A 20,884-nucleotide genomic window follows, 5' to 3' on the forward strand; every position below is an offset into this window, starting at 1 on the left:
AACAAAAGACACTTAGGAAATACCAAGGGTTTTAGGAGCTCTGTGCCAGGAACAGAGGGTCAAAGACCAAAAACATATTTCTTATTTTAAAATACAGTGTTTGCTGTACTCATAAAGGATATTGGTCTCTGGCTTTCCTTTTTGTCCTGTCTTTAGTTTTGATATCAGGGTAATACTAGCTTCATAAGATGAATTGGGAAATCTTTCCTCCTCTATTTTTTGGAAGAGATCGTGTAGAATTGGTGTTGTTTTGTAGAATTCATTAGTGAAACCATCTGAGCCAGGAGATGTTTTTCTTTTGACAAGTTTTAAGTTACAAATTCAATTTATTTTACAGGGCTGTTCAACTGATCTCCTTCATTTTGGGTGAGTTGTGGGTGGTTGTGTTTTTTAGGAAACTGATCCATTTCATCTAAGGTATCATAGTGTGTGTAGAGTTGTCCATTGTATTCCTTTGCTGTCCTTTTGATGTCCGCCCGCTCTGTAGCGGTACCCTTTTAAATTCCCAGTGTTGACAATTTTTGTCTTCTCTTATCTTGGTAGTCTTGCTGGAGGTTTGTCGATTTTATCACTCTTGGAGAAGATCCAGCTTTTTATGCCACTGATTTTTTTCTATTTTTCTGTTTTAAATTTCACTGATATCTGCTCTTATCTTTAGTTTCCTTCTTTCTGATTCTTTTGGGTTTATTTTGCTCTTCTTTTTCTAGGTTCCTGAAGTGGAAGATTAGATTATTGATTTGAGACTTTTCCTCTTGTCTAATGAATGCATTAGTGCTATCCATTTCTCTCTCAGTGCTATTTTAGCTGTGTCCCACCTTCTGATATGTTGCATTTTCATTTTCATTCAGTTCAATTTTTTTACTTCCCTTGAGACTTCCTCTTTGACCCATGGATTTTTTGAATAGTATTATTGAGATGTAATTTACATAGCATGTATTTCACCCATTTAAAATGTACAATCTGATGGTCTTCAGTATATTCACAGACGTGCAACCATCACTACAATCAAAGTTAGAATATTTTCACCACTCCCAAAAGAAATTCTATATATTTTAGCTATGCCTGGACAATTTCCCCATGCTGCCCCAGCTCTAGGAAGTCCCTAATCTACCTTGTCTTTGTAGATTTGCCTGTTCTGGACATTTCCTATAAATGGAATCATACAGTATGTGGTTTTTTGTGACTCTGTCTTTCACTTAGCACATTTTCAGGGTTCATCCTTGTAGTAGCATGTGACAGTATGCCATCCTTTTTATGGCCAAATCAGATTCCATTGTATGGTTTTACCACATTTCGTTTATCCATTTGTCAGTTGATGGGCATTTGGGTTGTTTTCACCTTTTGGCTATTATGAATAATGCTGCTATGGATGTTTGTGTACAGGTTTTTATGTGGCCAGGATTTCATTTCTTTGGGATATATACCTAATAGTGAATTTCCTAGGTCAAATGATAAGTCTTTAACTTTTTGAGGAACTGCCAGACTGTTTTCCAAAATGGCTGCACGATTCATATTCTCACCAGCACATGAGGGTTCTGATTTCTCCACATCCACAAAAATATTTGTTATTATCTGTCTTTTTTTTTTTTAAATTAATTTATTTATTTATTTTGGGCTGTGTTGGGTCTTCATTTCTGTGCAAGGGCTTTCTCTAGCTGTGGCAAGTGGGGGCCACTCTTCATCGCGGTGCATGGGCCTCTCACTATTGCGGCCTCTCTTGTTGTGGAGCACAGGCTCCAGACGCACAGGCTCAGTAGTTGTGGCTCACGGGCTTAGTTGCTCCGCGGCATGTGGGATCCTCCCAGACCAGGGCTCGAACCCGTGTCCCCTGCATTAGCAGGCAGATTCTCAACCACTGCGCCACCAGGGAAGCCCTATCTGTCTTTTTGATTACAGCCATCCTAGTGGGTGTGAAGACCCATAGATTATCTAGAAGTGAAGTCTCCAAGTTGAGAGATTTCCCTGTTTTCTGTATGTTACTGATTTCCAGTTTGACTCCGTTGAGATCAGAGAATGTACTCTGTATGATTTCAGTTCTTTTAAATTTGTTGAGATTTGTTTTTACGGCCGAGGAAATGTTCTATCTTGGTATATAATCTGTGGTTTCTTGGAAAGAATGTGTATTCTGCTGTTGTTGGTTGAAGTCTTCTATAGAATTAGATCCTGTTCGTTGATGATCTACGTATTTATTTTACCAATTTTTGAGAGAGGAGGTGTTGAAGTTTTTAACTGTAATTATGTACTTGCCTATTTCTCCCTTCAATTCTATCTGGTTTTTTTTTTTTCCATATATTTTATAGTTCTGTTATTTGGTGCATACACATTTGCGCTTGCCATATTTTCTTGGTGGATTGGCCCTTTTATAATTATTTAAGGTCCCTCCCTGTCTCTGGTAATTTTCTTTGCTCTGAAGCTTACTTTATTGGATTTTAATATAGCCAATCACACTTTCTTTTGATTAATATTTTAATGATGTAACTTTTTCCATTCTTTAACTTTTGACCTGCCTATATCATTGTATAGAGGTGAAATTTTTTCAGACAACATATACTTGGGTCATGCTTTTTAATCCATTCTACTAACAGCTGTCTTTTAATTGATGCATTTAGACACTTTACATTTTTTGTAACTATTGGTGTGTTTGCGGTGTTCGGGTTTAAATCTCTCACTTTTTCTTTTGTTTTCTATTTTCTCCCTGTTTTTCATTTCTCTGTTTTCTTTTCCTGTGGGTTACTTGAACACTTTTGAGAACTCCATTTTCATTTATCAATAATGTTTTTGAGGGTATCTCTTTGTATAGCATTTTTTAGTGTTTCCTCCAAGTATTACATCATCAGTATGTGTATATGTATGTGTGTATATATATATACACATATATATATATATATATATGTAACTAATGGCAGTTTACTCATGTGGTCATTTACCAGTGTGAGTGAAGTAAAGAAACCTTTCCTCCCTTTATGTTTTTTTACCTTCTCCCACTTACAATATAGTCATCTTAAAAACATTTTCTCTATGTACATTGAGAACCACATCAAACAGCATTGTAATTTTGGCTTCAGTGGCCAAGCTTAATTTAGAAAATTCAAGGGAAGAAAGAAAATGTATTGAATTTCTTGTATTTTTACTTTTTTCTTAATTCCTCATGTTCCAAGATTCCATTGCTTTCCATACTGAGAATTTCCTTTAGCCATTATTTTGGGGAAGGTCTGCTGGCAACAAATATTCTTAGTTTTCCTTCAAATGAGAATGTTTTGATTTCTTCTTCATTACTGAAGGCTGTTTTCGCTGAGTATAGAATTCTGGGTTGGCAGTTCTTTTTTTTTTTCCTGCATGTGAACAATGTTGTGCCACTTCCTGATAATCCCCACGATTTTCAAAGAGAAATCGGCTAAAATTCTATATTCTCGTCTATAGATAAGGTATCCTTTCTCTATCTGCTATCAAGATTTTTTTCTTTTTCTGTATTTTCAGAAGTTTGAGTATAGCTTGCCTTGATGTGGATTTCTTTGGGTTTATCCTTTTTGAGGCTCATTCATATTCTTCATTCTGTAGGTTTATATTTTTTGCAAAATTTTGGAAGTTTTTAGCCATTATTTCTTGAGTACTTTTCCAGCCCCACCCTCTTTCTTTTCTCTTTCTGGGACTCTGATGACATGAATGTTAGATCTTTCACTATAATTTTACAGGTCCCTCATGTTCTAAGCCTGTTTTTTCTCTGTCATTCAGATTGGTTAATTTCTACCATTTTGTCTTCTAATTTAGTAATTCTTTCCTGTTTACTAATTCATACTTCCAGATTACTAATATTCTGCTGTTGAGCCAATACAATTGAATTTTTAAAAAAACATTTATTTATTTACTTTTGGCTGTGTTGGATCTTCATTGCTGCACACAGACTTTCTCTAGTTGCGGTGAGCAGGGGCTACTCTTCATTGTGGTGCACGGGCTTCTCATTGTGGTGGCTTCTCTTGTCACAGAGCATGGGCTCTAGGCGCACAGGCTTCAGGAGTTGTGGTTCGTGGGCTCAGTAGTTGTGAGTTGCAGGCTCTAGAGAACCAGCTCAGTAGCTGTAGGGCACGGGCTTAGTTGCTCCGCGGCACATGGGATCTTCCCAGACCAGGGCTCGAACCTGTGTCCCCTGCATTAGCCAGTGGATTCTTAACCACTGTGCCACCGGGGAAGTCCTACAATTGAATTTTTAATTTCAGTTGTTGTATTCTTCAGTCCTAAAATTTCCATAGGGTTCTTCTTTGTAGCTTCTGTTTCTTTACTCAGGTTTTAAATTTCTTTGCTCAGGCTTCCTATTTTTTTATTTGTTTCAAGTATGCTGGTAATTGCTCATGAAACATTTTTATCATGGCAGTGTTGAAATTTCTGTTAGATAAATCTAACATCTCTGTCATCATGATGGTGATATCTATTGTGTTTTTATCATTTAGTCTGACATCTTCTTGGTTCCTGGTATGATGAGTGGTTTTCTATTGGAACATGGACATTTGGGGTATTATGTTATGAGACCATGGGTCTTATTTATACCTTCTGTTTTAGGTGACTTCTTATGATACCACTCTGGGGGTGGGGAGGAGCTGCCATATAATTACTTACAGTGGGGTAGATTTTCAAGTTCTCCACTTTGTCTCCAGTGCCCACCGAGGGTCTGCTCGTTACTGCTATATGGCGATGGCCGTCCCTGGTCCTTACTAGGTCTGCACTGACACCTTCTTGGCTGAGATGGGGTAGGAGTGCCTCCTTGCTGCTCTCCTGGTGGCCTCCACTGACACCCAGGGGAGTGGTGTCCTCATTACCATCCAGTGGAAGTGGATGTCCTGACTCTCCACCAGGCCTCTTCTGGTCCACCTCAGTGAGGAGGACGTGGGGTACCTCGTCATTGCAAATTCCAGGTCCCCCACGTAGTGTTCACAGGCACTGTGGGGGAGGGGGTGCTCATTTCTACCCGGTGGTGGAGAAAGTCCCACTGCCCTACTTTTTCCTTTCTGACACACCCTAGTAGGGAGGCTGGGGTGTTCCTTACAGTCTAGTAAGGGTGGGATCTAGAATCTTTGCTCGGTCTTTGCTCTGTGGGTTTGGCTGGAATAGAGCAGTTATTATCTAGAAGTATTATGTGTTGTGAGGCTGCCTCTTTCCTGGTCCGTTGTCTGGATGGAGTGGGCTTTGTTGGGGCTCTTGTTCACAGCACCCATTGGCATTTCCAGGTCACTGGCTTCTTCAGCTCCAAGTCTGGGATATTGGAGGCAAAAAGGAAACACAGGGAACTCCCTGCCGTATTGTTCTTCAGATCTCATGGTCCCTAGCCATCCTCCTTCTTCTCTCCATCTTTCAGAGTTTCCTTGTGCTTGTTTTGTACATGATACCTAGGCTTTTTAAGTGTACTAAGTGGGAGGAATAGAGAAAAATACATACTCCATCTTCCCAGAAGCAACAGTTGGTTTTTTGTTTTTTTAATCTTCATTTTCTTACTTTTTTTTTGGCAGACTTTACAAAAGTGAATTCAGGCATACCTGGCTTTTATCTTAAAATTCTTTACTTTTTGGCCACTGAATATAATATATCACTTCTTGTAAGTGAGATGATTGCAGCATAGGATTTTTCTTGTTTTCATAGATTTTTAAAATTTTAAACTCTTTGATCTATATGGAATTTTCTACAGTTGTAGAAGCAAAAAAGAAATGTGTGTGTACGGGTGTGTGTATTTATGTGCGTGTGTGATTTCTCTTTATTTATGACCTCTAGTACCTCTGATTAAATTATGCTTTCTTTCCCCATTGTTGTACCACTGTTTGACATTATTTGGACTTGCTGTTTCACCCCGTTGTCCGTTATGGGCTTAATAAGAATACAGGGCAGTATTTTTGACAGTGGTTTTTATTGTTTTTAATGAAAGTAGTATATGTATGGTATTAAAAATTTTTTTAAAGTTATCCTAAAGAGCTTATAACAAATAACAGTTCCCTCAGTTCCTTAAGCCTAGACCTGCTTTTCAGAGGTAAGTGCTTTTAATTTCCTGACGAGTTTTTTGTTGCTGTATCAGTTTTAGCCAATATCTCTCAGTTCCCATTTTCAAAAATGAGTATATTAAGAACTTTCTCTCTTCCATCCAGTTTTGACCAGATATACCTTTATTTTTATATTTTCAAGGTTGGTAAGATTTACATTCTGGCCTGTAACCATAGTTAATGTCTTTCATCTCTAAGTTGATTCTGAAAGTTGAAGACCAATCAAGAGCCTTTACAACATTTTTTTAAAAAAAAGAAGTAGCAGCTCATCGCTCATCTATGATGTTCTGTAGAAATCGTCTGCCATTTCTTCTAGCTAGATCTTGCTGTCAACTTGTTAAGCTCCCTTGGGTATTTTCCAAGGAGATTCTGATTGGCATTTACAATCTCGAGTTTTCTCCCCTGAAATCTCCTCTCTCCCTGTTCTCATCTCAGTAAATAACCCCACTGTATACCCAGATGCTTGAGCCAAAAGCCTTGGATTCACCTGGGATTCATCTGTCTCACTGAAAGAAAGAACACTCCCTGTTTTTCTCTCTTCACTCACAGAAGACTTCTGGCCACCAAAGCGTGTGCGGGCTTCCCACACCACGTAGTTCTCCATCCTCTGTGGACTGTAGCTGGGTGTCCTGCAGTTCAGTTCAGTTCTGATATTATCACCCTGGACTTGGCATCAGATCCCACTCGTCCAGGGCTCAGTCTCACAATACCACCCCCATTGCTGCTGCCACCTGTGAGTCCCAGGTGGTCACCTGTGCTTCTTACTGGCTGACTATAACCTGGGGTTCTCACGATGCCTTCCATGGGTTCAATAATTTGCTAGCACAGCTCACAGAATTCAGGGAAACAGTTATGTTCACTGGGTTATTATATAATAAAGGATACGGATGAACAGCTAGATAGAGAGATACATGGAGTAAGGTCTGGAAGGGTCTTGAGTTCAGGAGCTTCTGTCCCTGTGCAGTTGCCATGTACCACCTTCCCAGTGGGTAGATTTGTTCATCAACTCAGGAGCTCTCTGAACCCCATAGTTGAGGGGCTTTTATTGAGGCTCCATCACATGGGCGAGATCAATTAGTAAGGCCATCGCCAGTGGTGGGGGAGGGGTGGAGCTGAACATTCCAAGCTTCTACTCATAGTTGGTCTTTCTGGTAATGTATCCAGGAGCCTACCAAGATTAGAGCAAAAGATGCTCCTGTCACCCAGAAAATTCCAAGGAAGTTAAGAACTCTGTGTTGAGACTTGAAGGCAAAGACCAAATAGTAGAACAAAAGAGGCTCTTAGCACCTTTATCACTCAGGGAGTTAGCAAGGTTTTAGGAGCTCTGTCCAGGAGCTGGGGATGAAGAACAAAATAGCTTTTTTTTTTTTTATTATATCACAGTATCACACTCACATCCCTCATCCAGGCCAGCAACACATTCTGTTGGAGCAACTCTCAAAAATATATCCAGCATCCAACCTCTCCTTATTCTCCCCACCACGTTCACGAAAGCCACCATCATCTCTTTCCCATGTTGCTGGAAGATTCTTGACTAGTCTTCCTGCTTCTCTTCTTCCACAGCAGCCAGAATGACCCTGTAAAACTGTGAATCTGATCATGACACTCCTCTGTTCAGAAACCTTCAGTGGCTCCCTGTTGGTCTCAGAGAACATCCAGAGTCTTTCCCGTGGTGACAGGCTTGGCGTGCTCTAGCATTTTGCTGCCTCTCTTTCACCATTTCCTACCATGTTCTCCATACTTCCCATGCTCCAGCCGCAGTAGCCCCCTTGCTCAGGGTGCTCCCAACTCAGGGCCCTTGTTCCTCTCTGTTTTAGTAAGTTCTTCCACCATGTCCCACACCCTTACTTCACGTAGGGTTTTGTTCAGATGTCACCCATCAAAGAGGCTTTCCCTGCCCACACTGATGTCAGATGCTACCCCGTCCTGTCCTTCTGGATACTCTCACCCTTCTCTGCCTTTCTTTGTAGTGTTCATCAGCACCTGTCAACTGTGTATTTATTGGTTGATTTATATATTTTCTTGCCCATCACTGAAGTCTTCCAGTGAAAAAAAACTTTCTTTTATTCACCGCTACATCCCTAGTGCTTTGATATGGTACCCAGCACAGAGTGGGGTCTCCGTAAATGGCTATTGTATGAAAAAAAAGATTGAATGAGATGGATACTTTTTATTGCTTGCTTTTTCCCTGTCATATATAACGCTGCAATGTAGTTTTTTCTTTTGTTATGTGTAACTGTTGTTTTCTTTCTTCATTGCTCAATAGTAGGATTCTGTCATTAACCTCTCCTTGTGCTGAGTGGCTCTCCTTACAGACTGGACTTTATGAGGTTATATATAGATCCCTTTGGAGTTTGGGCTGTTCTTACACTTTTTAGTCACATGTTTGCATCAACTTTTTATTTATTTCTACCGATGGTTAATCACATACATCTGGTTTAAACCTCTAACTGGGCGGCCTTGATCCTCTCATTTCCAAAGTCTGGTCTCTGGTTTCTTGGGAGGAGCTTGTCCGCTCCATGTGTGGAAGACAAGGATGGTTTGAGACACCCTCACTGGCTCCTCCTCCCCTTACCCACAGAACAAAGGCGGGGTTGGAAGGATCAGCTTTCCCGGCCTTCTACAGTGTGGCTGCTCCCCGGTTGATGGCCCCTCTCCGTTGACTTGCCCTATACACTGCATATTCAGGCCAGCCCTGCCACCCTGTCCTCAGGATGCCCAGCCTTTCCTCCTGTCTTCCTTGTGCTTCCTCCCCTCCGAATGGAAATATCCACATCCAGCTATCTCAATGCCACCTGCTCCAGTTCCTTCTTGAATTTCCTCATCTGAATTAATTTCCCTCCTCTCCTTACTTGCCTGGTACTTATTATACCTCTTCTTTCATAGCACGTATCACTTTCTATCTTGTACTATAATTACTTACAGTCTTATCTTATGTGCCTAATATAAGCTCACTGAAGACATGGCCCATTTGTGATCCATCTCTGGGGCCCTCAGAGTCTTATACAGGGAAGGTACTCAACAAATACCCTCTTAAGGGTTTAACTCTGCTTGTTCCTTCTCAGGTTCCTCATGGACAGACTAAACACATACTGGTTTTCTCTTTTTTGTAAGTGGTCAAGTCATTTGGAAAAATTAAATACCATCTAAGTTCTGCTTTGGGATAATCCCAACAAAATTTTAATGTTTCCTTTATAATTTCATATTTTTCAATTAATCTATTATTATAAGTCCTTTGCAGATCTCGTAAGTGGAGCATTTTTAAGACCTCTATCTTCGGAGTGGTGCTACTTTTTGATGGAGAGAAATTAGATGTGTGTTTCAATCCCAGCATGTGACTAAGTGTTGTGAGAAATCCATATTCACAGGTTAATGTTACTGACATAGAGCAGTTAATTCTGCTCTATTTACTGACATCTATTCTTTTTATGTATTTATTTGCTTATCTTTTTATTATTTGCTTGTATTATTTATTTACTCAATTTGATTCTACTTATTTTTAGAGTTAAATTTTCTTACTTGGTCTTTGTCGACTAGAGTTATCATGCAGTGATAGCAGTTTGTTTTTACGTATCTGATCAGAGTGGTATGTCTTACTATTTTCTCTCTGCTTCTGTCTATTGCATGTTGCAATTCTATTTTTTTAAATGTATATTTGATGGCTGTGTGAATTGGGATACATAAAGTCAGCATTTTTAGACTTGAACAAACTTGTTTATTTCTCTTAAAAACAAGTTTAATGTATTCCATAAATATTTACCTTTTGTTCTCCAACCAAATAGGCATAACTTTCTGAATATTCTTTATTTTAAATCCACAGTTTCCCAGGGCTGCTTCAAGAAGCACCAGCCGGGGAAGCTAGTTCTGGGTCTGGCAGCCACAGTGGCTGCCCTCACTGACCTTGTTCCCAAGGGTACTTGTCCCCTACTTAACACGGGCTTGGCAAATATTTGTGGATCTAATAAATCTCATTATTTTTTTAGGCTCTCTTAAAACATGGAGCATGAGTTAGAACGTGTGTGTCTGTATTCACCTCCAGTGAGAAGTTTCTCAACTGAAGGTGTTTCTCTCTTCTTACCTCTGCAGGTTTCCACTTTCCCTTGCTGTTGTGCAGCTGGCTAATTAGAACTGTATTTCTTGGGAAACATTTTGTATTTTTTTGTTGGTGATGGTGGTGGTGGAGGGGTGGTTTTCTCTGATTCAGATTTTTACATTGTTGCTCTTTTATGGATCCTGCTCTCTGGAAGCTTCTGTGTTATTGTTCACTTTGCTTTCTTTCCAGAATTTAACAAATGGATTATTTTATGTGTAATGAGAAAATATAGTGAATTAATTGCATTGCACTCAGTTATACCTAGATCTTTAGTTTTTAAGTTCAGTTCATTCCAACACTTATATGCAAAGAGAGATGAAGATAGAGTCACTCAACTATATATTTGGTGTGAGATCCTAATTCTGTTCCCTTTCCCACTAAGTGAATTTCTCTTGCAATTAAAATAAAATAAATTTTGAAGCATCCATCCTCACAGACTTTTATGTTCCAGAAATAAAAAGTGAATGACACAAGTACAATGCCCCAGACACTCTAAATAGAAGTTAGCAGGAAATACAATGTACAAACTGAACCAGGGTAAGTAAACCACAGCCCAGGGGCCAGAGAGGACCCCCAGCATGGTTCTCTATGGTCTGTGGGTCAAGAATGGCTTTGACATTTTTAAATGGTTAAACAAAATCAAAACAAGAATGATATTTGGTGACATATAAAATTGTATTCTAGTTTCAGTGCCCATGAATAAACTTTGATCGGAATACACCCACACCGATGCATTTAGATATTAACTCTGGCTACTTATGTACTATAATAGCAAAGTATGGCCTGCAAGCTGAAAGCATTTACTATCAGCCCCTTTACAGAAAAAAGTTACCTGACCCCTGGACTAAATAGTAGATTGTACCTTCAGTAGCTCATGTTCAGCCTTGTAAAAATCATCAAAAATTTTCTCCTGATAACTGATGTATCTGTCAATACTGTTAGGTGGGTTAATGACCCTGGTCTATTCAAGTTCATTTTCTCTTCAAGAAATACTTGGCTGTGGCCAGGGGAGCCCTAAATATATGCACGTGTGTAAATGCTGATGTATTTGTTTTATTCTGTGGACAGTGACATTTAAGAAGCCTTTATTTTGTTTTGTTTTGCCTAACTGCTTTGCTAGGAGGTTTGACTCCTGTGGTTGGTGAAAGAATAGACACTTCCGCACAGAACCGTTTCTGCCAGGAGGGAGTGTTATAAAATTCAGCGTCTCTGCTTATGTTCCCCAAAAAGCACCGGACTCAGATCTCTTGTGACTGCGCTTCATCTAATCCCTTCTTGCCTGTGGAACAACTGGGCAGATTCAGTAACTGCCGTCCTATTTCAAGCAAGGGTCACTCAGACCAGTGCTGAATGGCCTAAGCGTTCAGAAGAGAAAGGCGAACAGCCTTTTCTAAATATAAACACCTGTTTTCTTAAACAAGCGCGCTTGGCCTGTTGCTGTTCTTTTCTGATTTGGGCGACCACGGGATTTTCCCCTGCTCCCTTCCCTTGCTCCAGGCCTCCTTTAGCCCTCCAGCCTGGTGGCCCTTCTGTCTGACTGCATCCTGGTTTCCCGCGCACCTGGGATCCTGGTCAGGATCAGTCACGTGGCAAGCACGGCGGCCATTGGTCCCTCCCGGTGATGCGTTTAAGCAGGCAGCGTTTCTTCCTTTCTCCCACCTACCTGGTCTCCCACGCTCCGTTCTTAGGAGTAAGGATTTCCTTTCAACACTGTGAAGAACGCCCCCCCGCCCCCGTGTGAGAGCACAGGCTACCAAGGCTGGGTGGCAGAACAGGAAAGAAAAAGGCAGAAGAGGAAGCAGGAGCCCGCCAAAGCAGGCTTTGTCCGGTTTCCAGTCGGTCTGCAGAGATCCTGTTCCTTGCTTCTGGGCATTTCTTGAGAACGGTTTTCTCTTGCTTTTTCAAGTAGAAGAGAGACAGAAAACAAAATGTCGGGGCATACGTGACATTGCAGGCCAGTGGTTAGTTACGGTTACAGCTCTTTATGGGAAAGGTGTGTGTATCCCCATTTCACAGGTGAGCACACCTGGCCTGGGCCTGGTGGGAACCCCTCCGAGGCCACACGCGGGGAGTCGGGGAGCTGGATTCCAAGCCAGGGGGCAGCTGTTACGGCCCAGGGCACACAGGGCGCCCTCAGATTGGGCCTTTGTGCTCTGCATTCCACCAAGGAGCAGATTGCACTGGACCCCAGGGGGCCAGGGAGGCTGTACCAGGACATCCTTATCTTACAGGGTAAGTTGGTATAAAAGAAGGAATCAGTGTGCAGAGGGGTTGCAAAGATGTGGTTTTCAGTGGATGTATTTTTTTTTTTTTTTTTTTTTTTGCTGTACACGGGCCTCTCACTGCTGTGGCCTCTCCCGTTGCGGAGCACAGGCTCCGGACGCGCAGGCTCTGCGGCCATGGCTCACGGGCCCAGCCGCTCCGCGGCATAGGGGATCTTCCCGGACCAGAGCACGAACCTGCGTCCCCTGCATCGGCAGGCGGACTCTCAACCACTGCGCCGCCAGGGAAGCCCTGTGGACGTATTTTTTTTTAACTTCTCTGTTTAACACAGAGAGGTCAACAGGCCAGAGGGTTAGGGGTCGGCGTGGCTGCATCAGCTGAATGCATTTATTCCCCAATGATGATTGGAGTCTGCTGTAACGTGAGTAAGAAAATAATCCAAGCTGGAGGGATGAGTTGAATACCCAATATGAAGATGTTCACTTTATTATTTAGAAATTAATTCTTAAAGAAATATAAAATTTCTTCAAATTATGGTTACATTTTGGGGGGGCCACACATATTTCATCCTATGACTTCAGTATGTTTTGTAGGCTTCTAAGGGTTTACTTGTTAAACCTGCGGTGATTGTAAGTTTCTAAGGACTTACTCTGTCATTTTAATATAGTCTTCCTATAATTCAGATAATTTCCATATGCTGCTTTAATTCTAAAAGGTATGAAATGCCTTCAGGATGGCCCGCTATTGCCTTGCCAATAAGGGCTGGCCTCACATAAGCCCTGCCAAGTGACCTCCGTGTGTGAAGTTGCTTCCTGTGTTGCCCACATCCTGGTACCACCTGCATTTCCCTCCCATTTCCCTGCTACGGGCCGCCCCCTAACATGGTGTCTGCATTAAAGCCACACTAGGCTCCACCATGAATTAGGAAAAGGTGTTTTCTTCCATTCCTTCACTTCTTAGGAGACTCTTCCTGCCTTCTCTATGTGATTAATGCAAGATGCTACCTCATCTGTGCCATCCTCAGCAGATTTCCTCTTCTCTGTTCCCTTAGTGCTTGACTGGGGCTTTACCATATGATGCCTTATACTAGAGTAAGTCATAAACACATCTGTTCCTGCCTTGATTAGAAACTCCATGACATTGGAGATCATGGCGTGTTTATATGCCTCACTTTTCAGTAGTTATCTGATGGACCTTTGATGTTGATTTGGTTGTCTCTGAAGGAGCAGACATCTGAAAATTAAACGTATTCAGGATTCCAAATGAAGGAATCTGAAATTAGAAATATTGATATTCAGGAAGTTACAAACTCTTCTCAATACCAGAGAGGACAGCGGTGATCCGAAACCTGGCCTGTGATCTGGCCACCTTGGCAAGACCCCGTATCTTTTTGAGCCTCAGTTTCCACTTAAATAAAAAAAGGGGTGAAAATGCCTCCTTGCCTTCCTCCGTAGGGTTTTTATGAGGATGAAATGGTTTGTGACATCTGAAAATGTGTTGGGAATCACAATATTGCTTCAAATGTAAAATTGCATTGTCTTATTTAAGAAAATAGACATTTAGATGAAAGCTGTGCTGTTTAGGTATCGTGTTCCTATAGTATGCTACTTCTTTTTTTTTTTTTTTTTTTTTTTTTTTTTTTTTTGCGGTATGTGGGCCTCTCACTGTTGTGGCCTCTCCCGTTGCGGAGCACAGGCTCCGGACACGCAGGCTCAATGGCCATGGCTCATGGGCCAAGCCGCTCCGCGGCATGTGGGATCCTCCCAGACCGGGGCACGAACCCGTGTCCCCTGCATCGGCAGGCGGACTCTCAACCACCGCGCCACCAGGGAAGCCCATGTTCCTATAGTATGCTACTTCTGATTTCAATTGAAATGTGTACCTGAATGTGCTTTGTGAATAGTTTTAAAGGGATCATCTGAGTTTTGCATAGCAATATCTAAAGCCAGTGTATAGCCAATTACGTTGACCTGGGAGATTTTGAAATAGGACCTATTGGTTCTGTCAGAGAGAACCAGTTTGCCTTTTCCATAATTCTCACATAACCCAAATTTCGTCTTTATTTATTTTTTCATAACCCAAATTTCATCTTTATTTTTTCATAACCGAAATTTCATCTTTATTTATTTTTTCATAACCCAAATTTCATCTTTATTTTTTCATAACCCAAATTTCGTCTTTATTTATTTTTTCATAACCCAAATTTCGTCTTTATTTTTTCATAACCCAGATTTCGTCTTTATTTATTTTTTCTTTAACAGGCTTCCATCTGTATCACAAATTACCTACCATAGTACCTGAGAGCTGCCTCCTCATCATGGTCGGACTTCTGCTGGGTGGGATTATTTTTGGAGTGGATGAGAAATCCCCCCCGGCCATGAAGACAGACGTGTTTTTCCTGTACCTCCTCCCCCCCATCGTGCTGGATGCGGGCTATTTCATGCCCACCCGCCCGTTCTTCGAGAACATAGGCACCATCTTCTGGTACGCCGTGGTCGGGACGCTTTGGAATTCCATTGGCATCGGGGTGTCTCTGTTTGGGATCTGCCAGATCGAAGCCTTTGGCCTGAGCGACATCACTCTGCTCCAGAATCTGCTCTTTGGCAGCTTAATCTCGGCTGTGGACCCTGTGGCCGTGCTCGCTGTCTTCGAGAATATCCACGTCAACGAGCAGCTCTACATCCTGGTCTTTGGGGAGTCCCTGCTGAATGATGCCGTGACAGTGGTGAGTGACGGTTCACACGACATCACTCCACCAGGCCGGGGCCGCCACCCACCAGCCGCCGAGGGGAGACCCTGTCTGCAGAGCAGGCAGCTGAGCGGTCCCCAGCCCTGTGCTGGGAAGGGCCCCTCACTTGGTTCAAGGCTCTGTTCTCTCTGTCTTAAAATTCTCAGTAAATTTATTGTTTGTTATTTATCTGTGATTCTACAAAGGGCCCCTCACTTCATTTTGCCTGGATCCTGCCAGCTCTGTGGCTGGGCCCTGCCTGTACGGCTTCGCTGCTGCCAGAGAAGCATCACAGTGACTGTGACCTGTGTATCCCTGGAGGTTTCTCACTGTGACAGCTTCAACAGTGATCGGTTTTGATCAGAATTCAAAGGACTCAAGGTCCCAGCGTTCTTTGTGAGAAGTGCTGCTCTCAGTATGTGGCGTGTATAGTACAGGTTTGATCTCACCCACTGAGTGCTGTTCTCCCTCTGGGGCGGGTGTATTTTTCATTTCCAGATTGGAGGCAAATTTTTCGTCACACAGCTCACTTCCTCTTCTTACTCAGCCAGCAGACTTTGGGTCCTCACCATTTTCCCATAAATGGGTATTTATTCAGAAAATGCAAATTATTTTTAATTCTCACTAATTGCCACATAATTAGAGTCAGAGGCTGTCATGAGCTTAACATTGGAGGATTGACCTGCTTCCTGAGCTCAGGGGAGAAGCCTCTCTCCTCACCCACATGGCTGTCCAGACCTTCTCCACCAGTCAAGGACACTCAGGTGACCTTGGGCTGGTTAACCAGTTGGCGGGTACTGGTGATGCTGTTTTATGTTAGCCAGGATTCTGTAGTAGTGATGGTGACAGGAATGGTAGCAAATGCATACCTTGTGCTCGGAGTTTTATAACAGCCTATGAAATAGGTATTCTTCCCATTTTGCAAATAAGAAAATTGAAGGAAATGTTAAGTAAAGTGTATTTAAGTAACTTAAGTAATTTATATTATTCCCTCTGTTAGTTCCTATTATTAAAATGGTATTCCTGATTCATTTAAAAGTTAACATAGATTTCAAGAAAAAAAAGAGTCAATTCGCTTCAGTTTTAGTGTGTATGTGTTACTTAAAGAGTGCCTGATGAGAGTCCTTCCATCGAAGTTGGAGACAGGATTCTTTTTGTAATTTGTCACTTTTTTTAATTTTTATTTTTGAAATTTTTATTTATTTATTTATGTGGCTGCATCGGGTCTTAGTTGCGGCACGCGGGATCTTCGTTGCAGTGCACGGGCTTCTCTCTGTTGTGGCTCGCAGGCTCCAGAGCGCGCGGGCTCAGTAGTTGTGGCGCGCGGGCTTAGTTGCCCCACAGCATGTGGGATCTTAGTTCCCCCACCAGGGATCGAACGTGTGTCCCCTGCATTGGAAGGTGGATTCTTAACCACTGGACCACCAGGGCAAGTCCCCGAGAGGGTTCTTTAAATGATGTCTTTTCCGGTATGTGTAATGTCCTGTGTGCAGGTCATGGGGCATCTGATCCTCATCCAAAGGTAGATTACTGTGATCAGCTTCAGAAACAAGCTTAGAATATCCTTTTAATAATTCAGTTAAACTTTACAATAATGTGACACACAAAAAACAAGTTAACATAGAAACCAACATTATTCTCTGTTAGCCTGTATTCAGACCCCTGACCTGAATAAAATATCACCTTTAAGGATGTTCGTTAACTCCATGTGGATATTATTACATAAAAATAATTTACTGATAAGGAAACACCATTTTTTAGTATAGCTAAGAGCTGTTTTGAGACAGTGCAGTTACCTCACTCAAGTAACAAAATCCACTTCATTTATTCCATTATTCATTAACGGTGCTTAGTCATTAACTCACCAGTATTAAATTTTAACTGGGAAACTGCCATAACAATGAAGATGTTTTATAACTCATTCTCATTTCCAGAGGCATGAAGTTTTCCATTGTGACTAATGTTAGATATATACATTTTTACCTTGGTTCTAGGGAGACTGTGGGAATTTCAGTGTGGGAATCTTGGGTCTATTTAGGGTATAGGAAACTTTACAAAGAAATAATAGCACCCTGCTGCATTCCTCTTAGGGCAAGGTAGCAACATCAGGTCGGTTTCAGAAGGACCTGCTGTATCTTTGCACTGCTTTCCCTTCTCTTCTGAGATTTCTCATTCATTCGCCTCGGTGGTCCATTCTTTGAGTGTGTCAAGAATCAGATCTCAGCAAACGATCTGGCTAAACTACCCTTTAAAGCGTGCCTTCCAGAGGCACATCCTGTGCTTCCTGTCCAGAGGCTTGAAGCCATCAGATGTGGTTTTACGGTTGAAACGGAGGGCTGACCCAGAGACGGCAGTGAGCCAGGTTGAGGGCCAGCCATTCCACGGCAGGAAGCGGGCCAAGGACAGAGAAAGGGCATGGCTGTTCTTTAGATGTGGAGCCCTTGTTTCCAGGCCAAAGCCTGTAAGTCAGAAGGACTCTAGTGGTTTCAAATGAAAGAGGCTTCGTTGGTAGGTTATTTACCCTGGGCCAAAAGCCATGTGGACCCTTAAAGCCACCTCCCACAGATATCAGCGCATGCTTGGGGGGGGTTTGCCCACCTAACACTGAAGAATAACCCACCAGGTATTTCCTTCACCAGACTGGCTGAATAGTGGGCTGAATTGACCAGGTGTTAGGAACAATTAGAAAATGGTATAAAATATTATAATTTTGTCTCCTAGTCAGGTTTTCTCAAAGAATAGAGGTAGAGATGTTTTATAGAAGATTCTTTGATTCATTCATCTACTCTTATCTCTAGGAGAGGTTTAAGGAACTCATGGGTTAGGGAAAGGTATGAAAAACATAGACCCTGCTGCATACATGGAGAAGGCTGAGTCACTAAATGCTGCAACTAGAAGGGTAGAGATTAAACAGAGAGAAGTCAGGTTAAAAACATAGGCCGGGGCTTCCCTGGTGGCGCAGTGGTAGAGAGTCCACCTGCTGATGCGGGGGACACGGGTTCATGCCCCGGTCCGGGAGGATCCCACATGCCGCGGAGCAGCTGGGCCCATGAGCCATGGCCACGGAGCCTGTGCGTCCGGAGCCTGTGCTCCGCAACGGGAGAGGCCACAGTAGTGAGAGGCCCGTGTACTGCAAAAAATAAATAAATAAAATAAAATAAAATAAACAAAAAAAACCATAGGCTAGAGGATGAGCACAATTGTAGGTCAGGCAATTAACTGGTAAGTTCAACAGTGAGCTTAGAAGATTTGAAAGGGAGAAAATCTACCATAAAAATGTCTCAAAGCAAAGGGAAATTGATAATATATAATATAAATTGAAGTCAAACTCTTTGTTCTATGGTCTGGGGCTATCATAGATTGGCATTAACTGGAGAAATGACCGTCAAAAAAGAAAAAGCTGAGATTTTTAAATAGGATTTTTGTGCTTTCCCTTATAGGAAATATTTTAAGAAAACCTTTCCAACTTTCCCGTATTGGGTAAAGATTGTTCAGGTTCTCAGCTACCTGAGAAGTACTGCTGTTTCCATTGTAGTCCATGATCGAATGAGTTAGGCTTACATGGTAATTTCTAGAAGGTGTGAAGGCAACCACTGAATATTCTGACACATTTTCCAAGAACACTTACAGAGCTTCCTCAGTCTACCCTAACTAGAGTTGGTTAAGGAGAGCTGGCTCTTAAGTCAGAAGCTAGGGGTACACACTAATGGCCCAGACATTATGTGCCAGGCAGTGGAATTTAACTCAGGAAGCTGGAGAGTAGAGAGTGACCACTTGGTACTTAATTTTGCTTTTGCAAATAGCAGAACAGATTAAAAATTACTTATGCAAAAATGATTATCCTTTGTGTTTCATATCAGGAAAAGTGTCCTGAAAACTTTTTCTGGAACAGAGCTATGCTGAACAAAAACTCTGTATTGTTTGCATCCTTGCAGTACATGATTTCACTGCCTTGTTGCACATTTTAAATCAAAGCTCAAAACAGATCATATCTAATTTTAATATACACAAGTATTTAAAAAAATAATGAATAGAAACATTTGAAAGTACTCAGCTGTCATATTAGCCTGTTATATTGATAGAATCCAGCAAACAGGCACCCCTGGCTTTTCGGTTTTCTAAAGATACAGTTGTCAAGTTGAGGTCAACTTTGCACAGACCAACTAGAGACATAATTGTAGCCACATACATAATACATATACATATACTACATATAAATTATAACTTCAAAAGCACCTTTCTATATAGATTCCCTTGTGGTAAAATTAAAGGACGTAACTGGCATGAACTAAATAACTGTGGGGTTATGGCTGGTTGTAACTAAAAGAATTTTATCTTGTGCCCATCCCTAGGTATCAGGTTCAGTGTACAACGGGTGGGAGGTTATGGAAAGCTTTCTGGTTGTCAAGGTAACGTCTCTACCTAAGCTAGTTTCTCGTAAGGTGGCCCCAGCATCCGAGGAAGTGGAATGATGAAACTGGAGCTTCTGACAGTGCACTGAAAGTGAAGAGCCTGTGACTCAGCTTTACTCTTTGCAAAACCCAAAGGGATATTAAACACAGAATGTACGTTTGAGAGACGCCATGGCTGGGGCTGCCCGGAAAACGGCTTGGGAAAGATTACGGTGTATTCCCGTTGTTCCTTTGGAATGAGTACCTGAGCTTCCTTTGAAGGACTCATCAGTGTCTAGATGGGGTAGGGAGGGGGAGGGGAGCTGAGACAGAAGGAGGAGAAGACGTGGGTTCTGTGCACAGGGAATTTCTAATTCCTCGGAGGAAATGAGCTTGGCATTCAAGAGGCAGCACCAGCAACACAGGATGGCGCGTCCCCAAATGCTGGATGGTTTGGGGCATCATCTGTGTTGCAGGAGGGGCGGAGGGAAGGCCGACTCGCAGGCGCCGAAGGAATCCAGGAAGGCCGGAGAGGAACAGCGACTTGAGTGGCGCCATGGAAGACAGATAGAGTTTCCCTCGGTTTAAGGGCTGGGTTTCTATCAAGAGAAGCCAGGGCCAGGGCTGAAAATACATACGGTGTGCTTTGTAGAGCCGCGGTGAGACCCTGTCCTAGACCGCAGGGTGTCACAAAGCATTAAAAACATGCATCAGGTGTATTGAGCCTTCTTCCCTGAGTCAGGCAGCCAACGATTTTCAACTTGAGAGTGAGGAATGGTATAAAGGAAGTGAGTCTTGTAGTAGCCGCAGGGGCCACTCAACTGGTGCGGGCGGGAGGCAGGCAAGTGGAAAGCGGGGGTCGGAACCCAGAGCCCGAGTGGCCCGGGGAGGCTATCTGTGCAGGGCTGGAGGCTGGAAAATCTGTCCCTCTCCCTGGGCAGCAGGTGACCGTCACCTTTTGGCCTGGGCTCTTTAGAGGCTAAGGGGTAAATATAGAACATCTCTGATCCGCTCTCAGGAAGTGATCATGGCGTGTTGATGTGGATGAAGTCTGACGTATGCAGCAGTCTCTGGGTGCGAGGAAGCAGCACGGCTTGAAGCCAGTTCTTTTCTGGCAAATGATGACCCCTCAGGATATTTAAGTCCTCGGGCTTGTGAGTTGCTTTTTTTCTTCTCTTAAGCTCAAGTCATTTCTTGGTGGTCCAATACCAAATGCTTTCAACTGTGACACCAACAATCAAGAGAAGGGAAAAAGCCCACTGCTTTCTAAGTAATAATTCACTGTTTTGTTTTTTTTTTTTGTCAAAACCAACAGACATTTATTATCATCTACTAGGCAACATGGAAGAAGTAAATCATAATAAGGCAAGATCCTGAATTACAAGGAGTTTATGATCCGGTAGAAAAGGGAAAAGTTCCCCGAAACCTG

General features: G+C 42.3%; 1 protein-coding gene across 1 annotated transcript in view; it reads left to right on the forward strand.

Moving 5' to 3' along the window:
- Positions 1-20,884, forward strand: part of SLC9A2 (solute carrier family 9 member A2) — a gene marked incomplete at its 5' end in the record, with an annotated part of 87,311 nt that overhangs the window by 18,544 nt on the left and 47,883 nt on the right. Inside the window, one exon of the mRNA XM_079720503.1 lies at positions 14,598-15,061. Within this exon, the coding sequence (XP_079576629.1) occupies positions 14,598-15,061 (464 nt within the window). The remainder of the gene's footprint in view (positions 1-14,597; positions 15,062-20,884) is intronic.

Source organism: Hyperoodon ampullatus (assembly GCF_949752795.1).
Source record: "Hyperoodon ampullatus genome assembly, chromosome: 15".
NCBI classification, from domain to species: Eukaryota; Metazoa; Chordata; class Mammalia; order Artiodactyla; family Ziphiidae; genus Hyperoodon; species Hyperoodon ampullatus.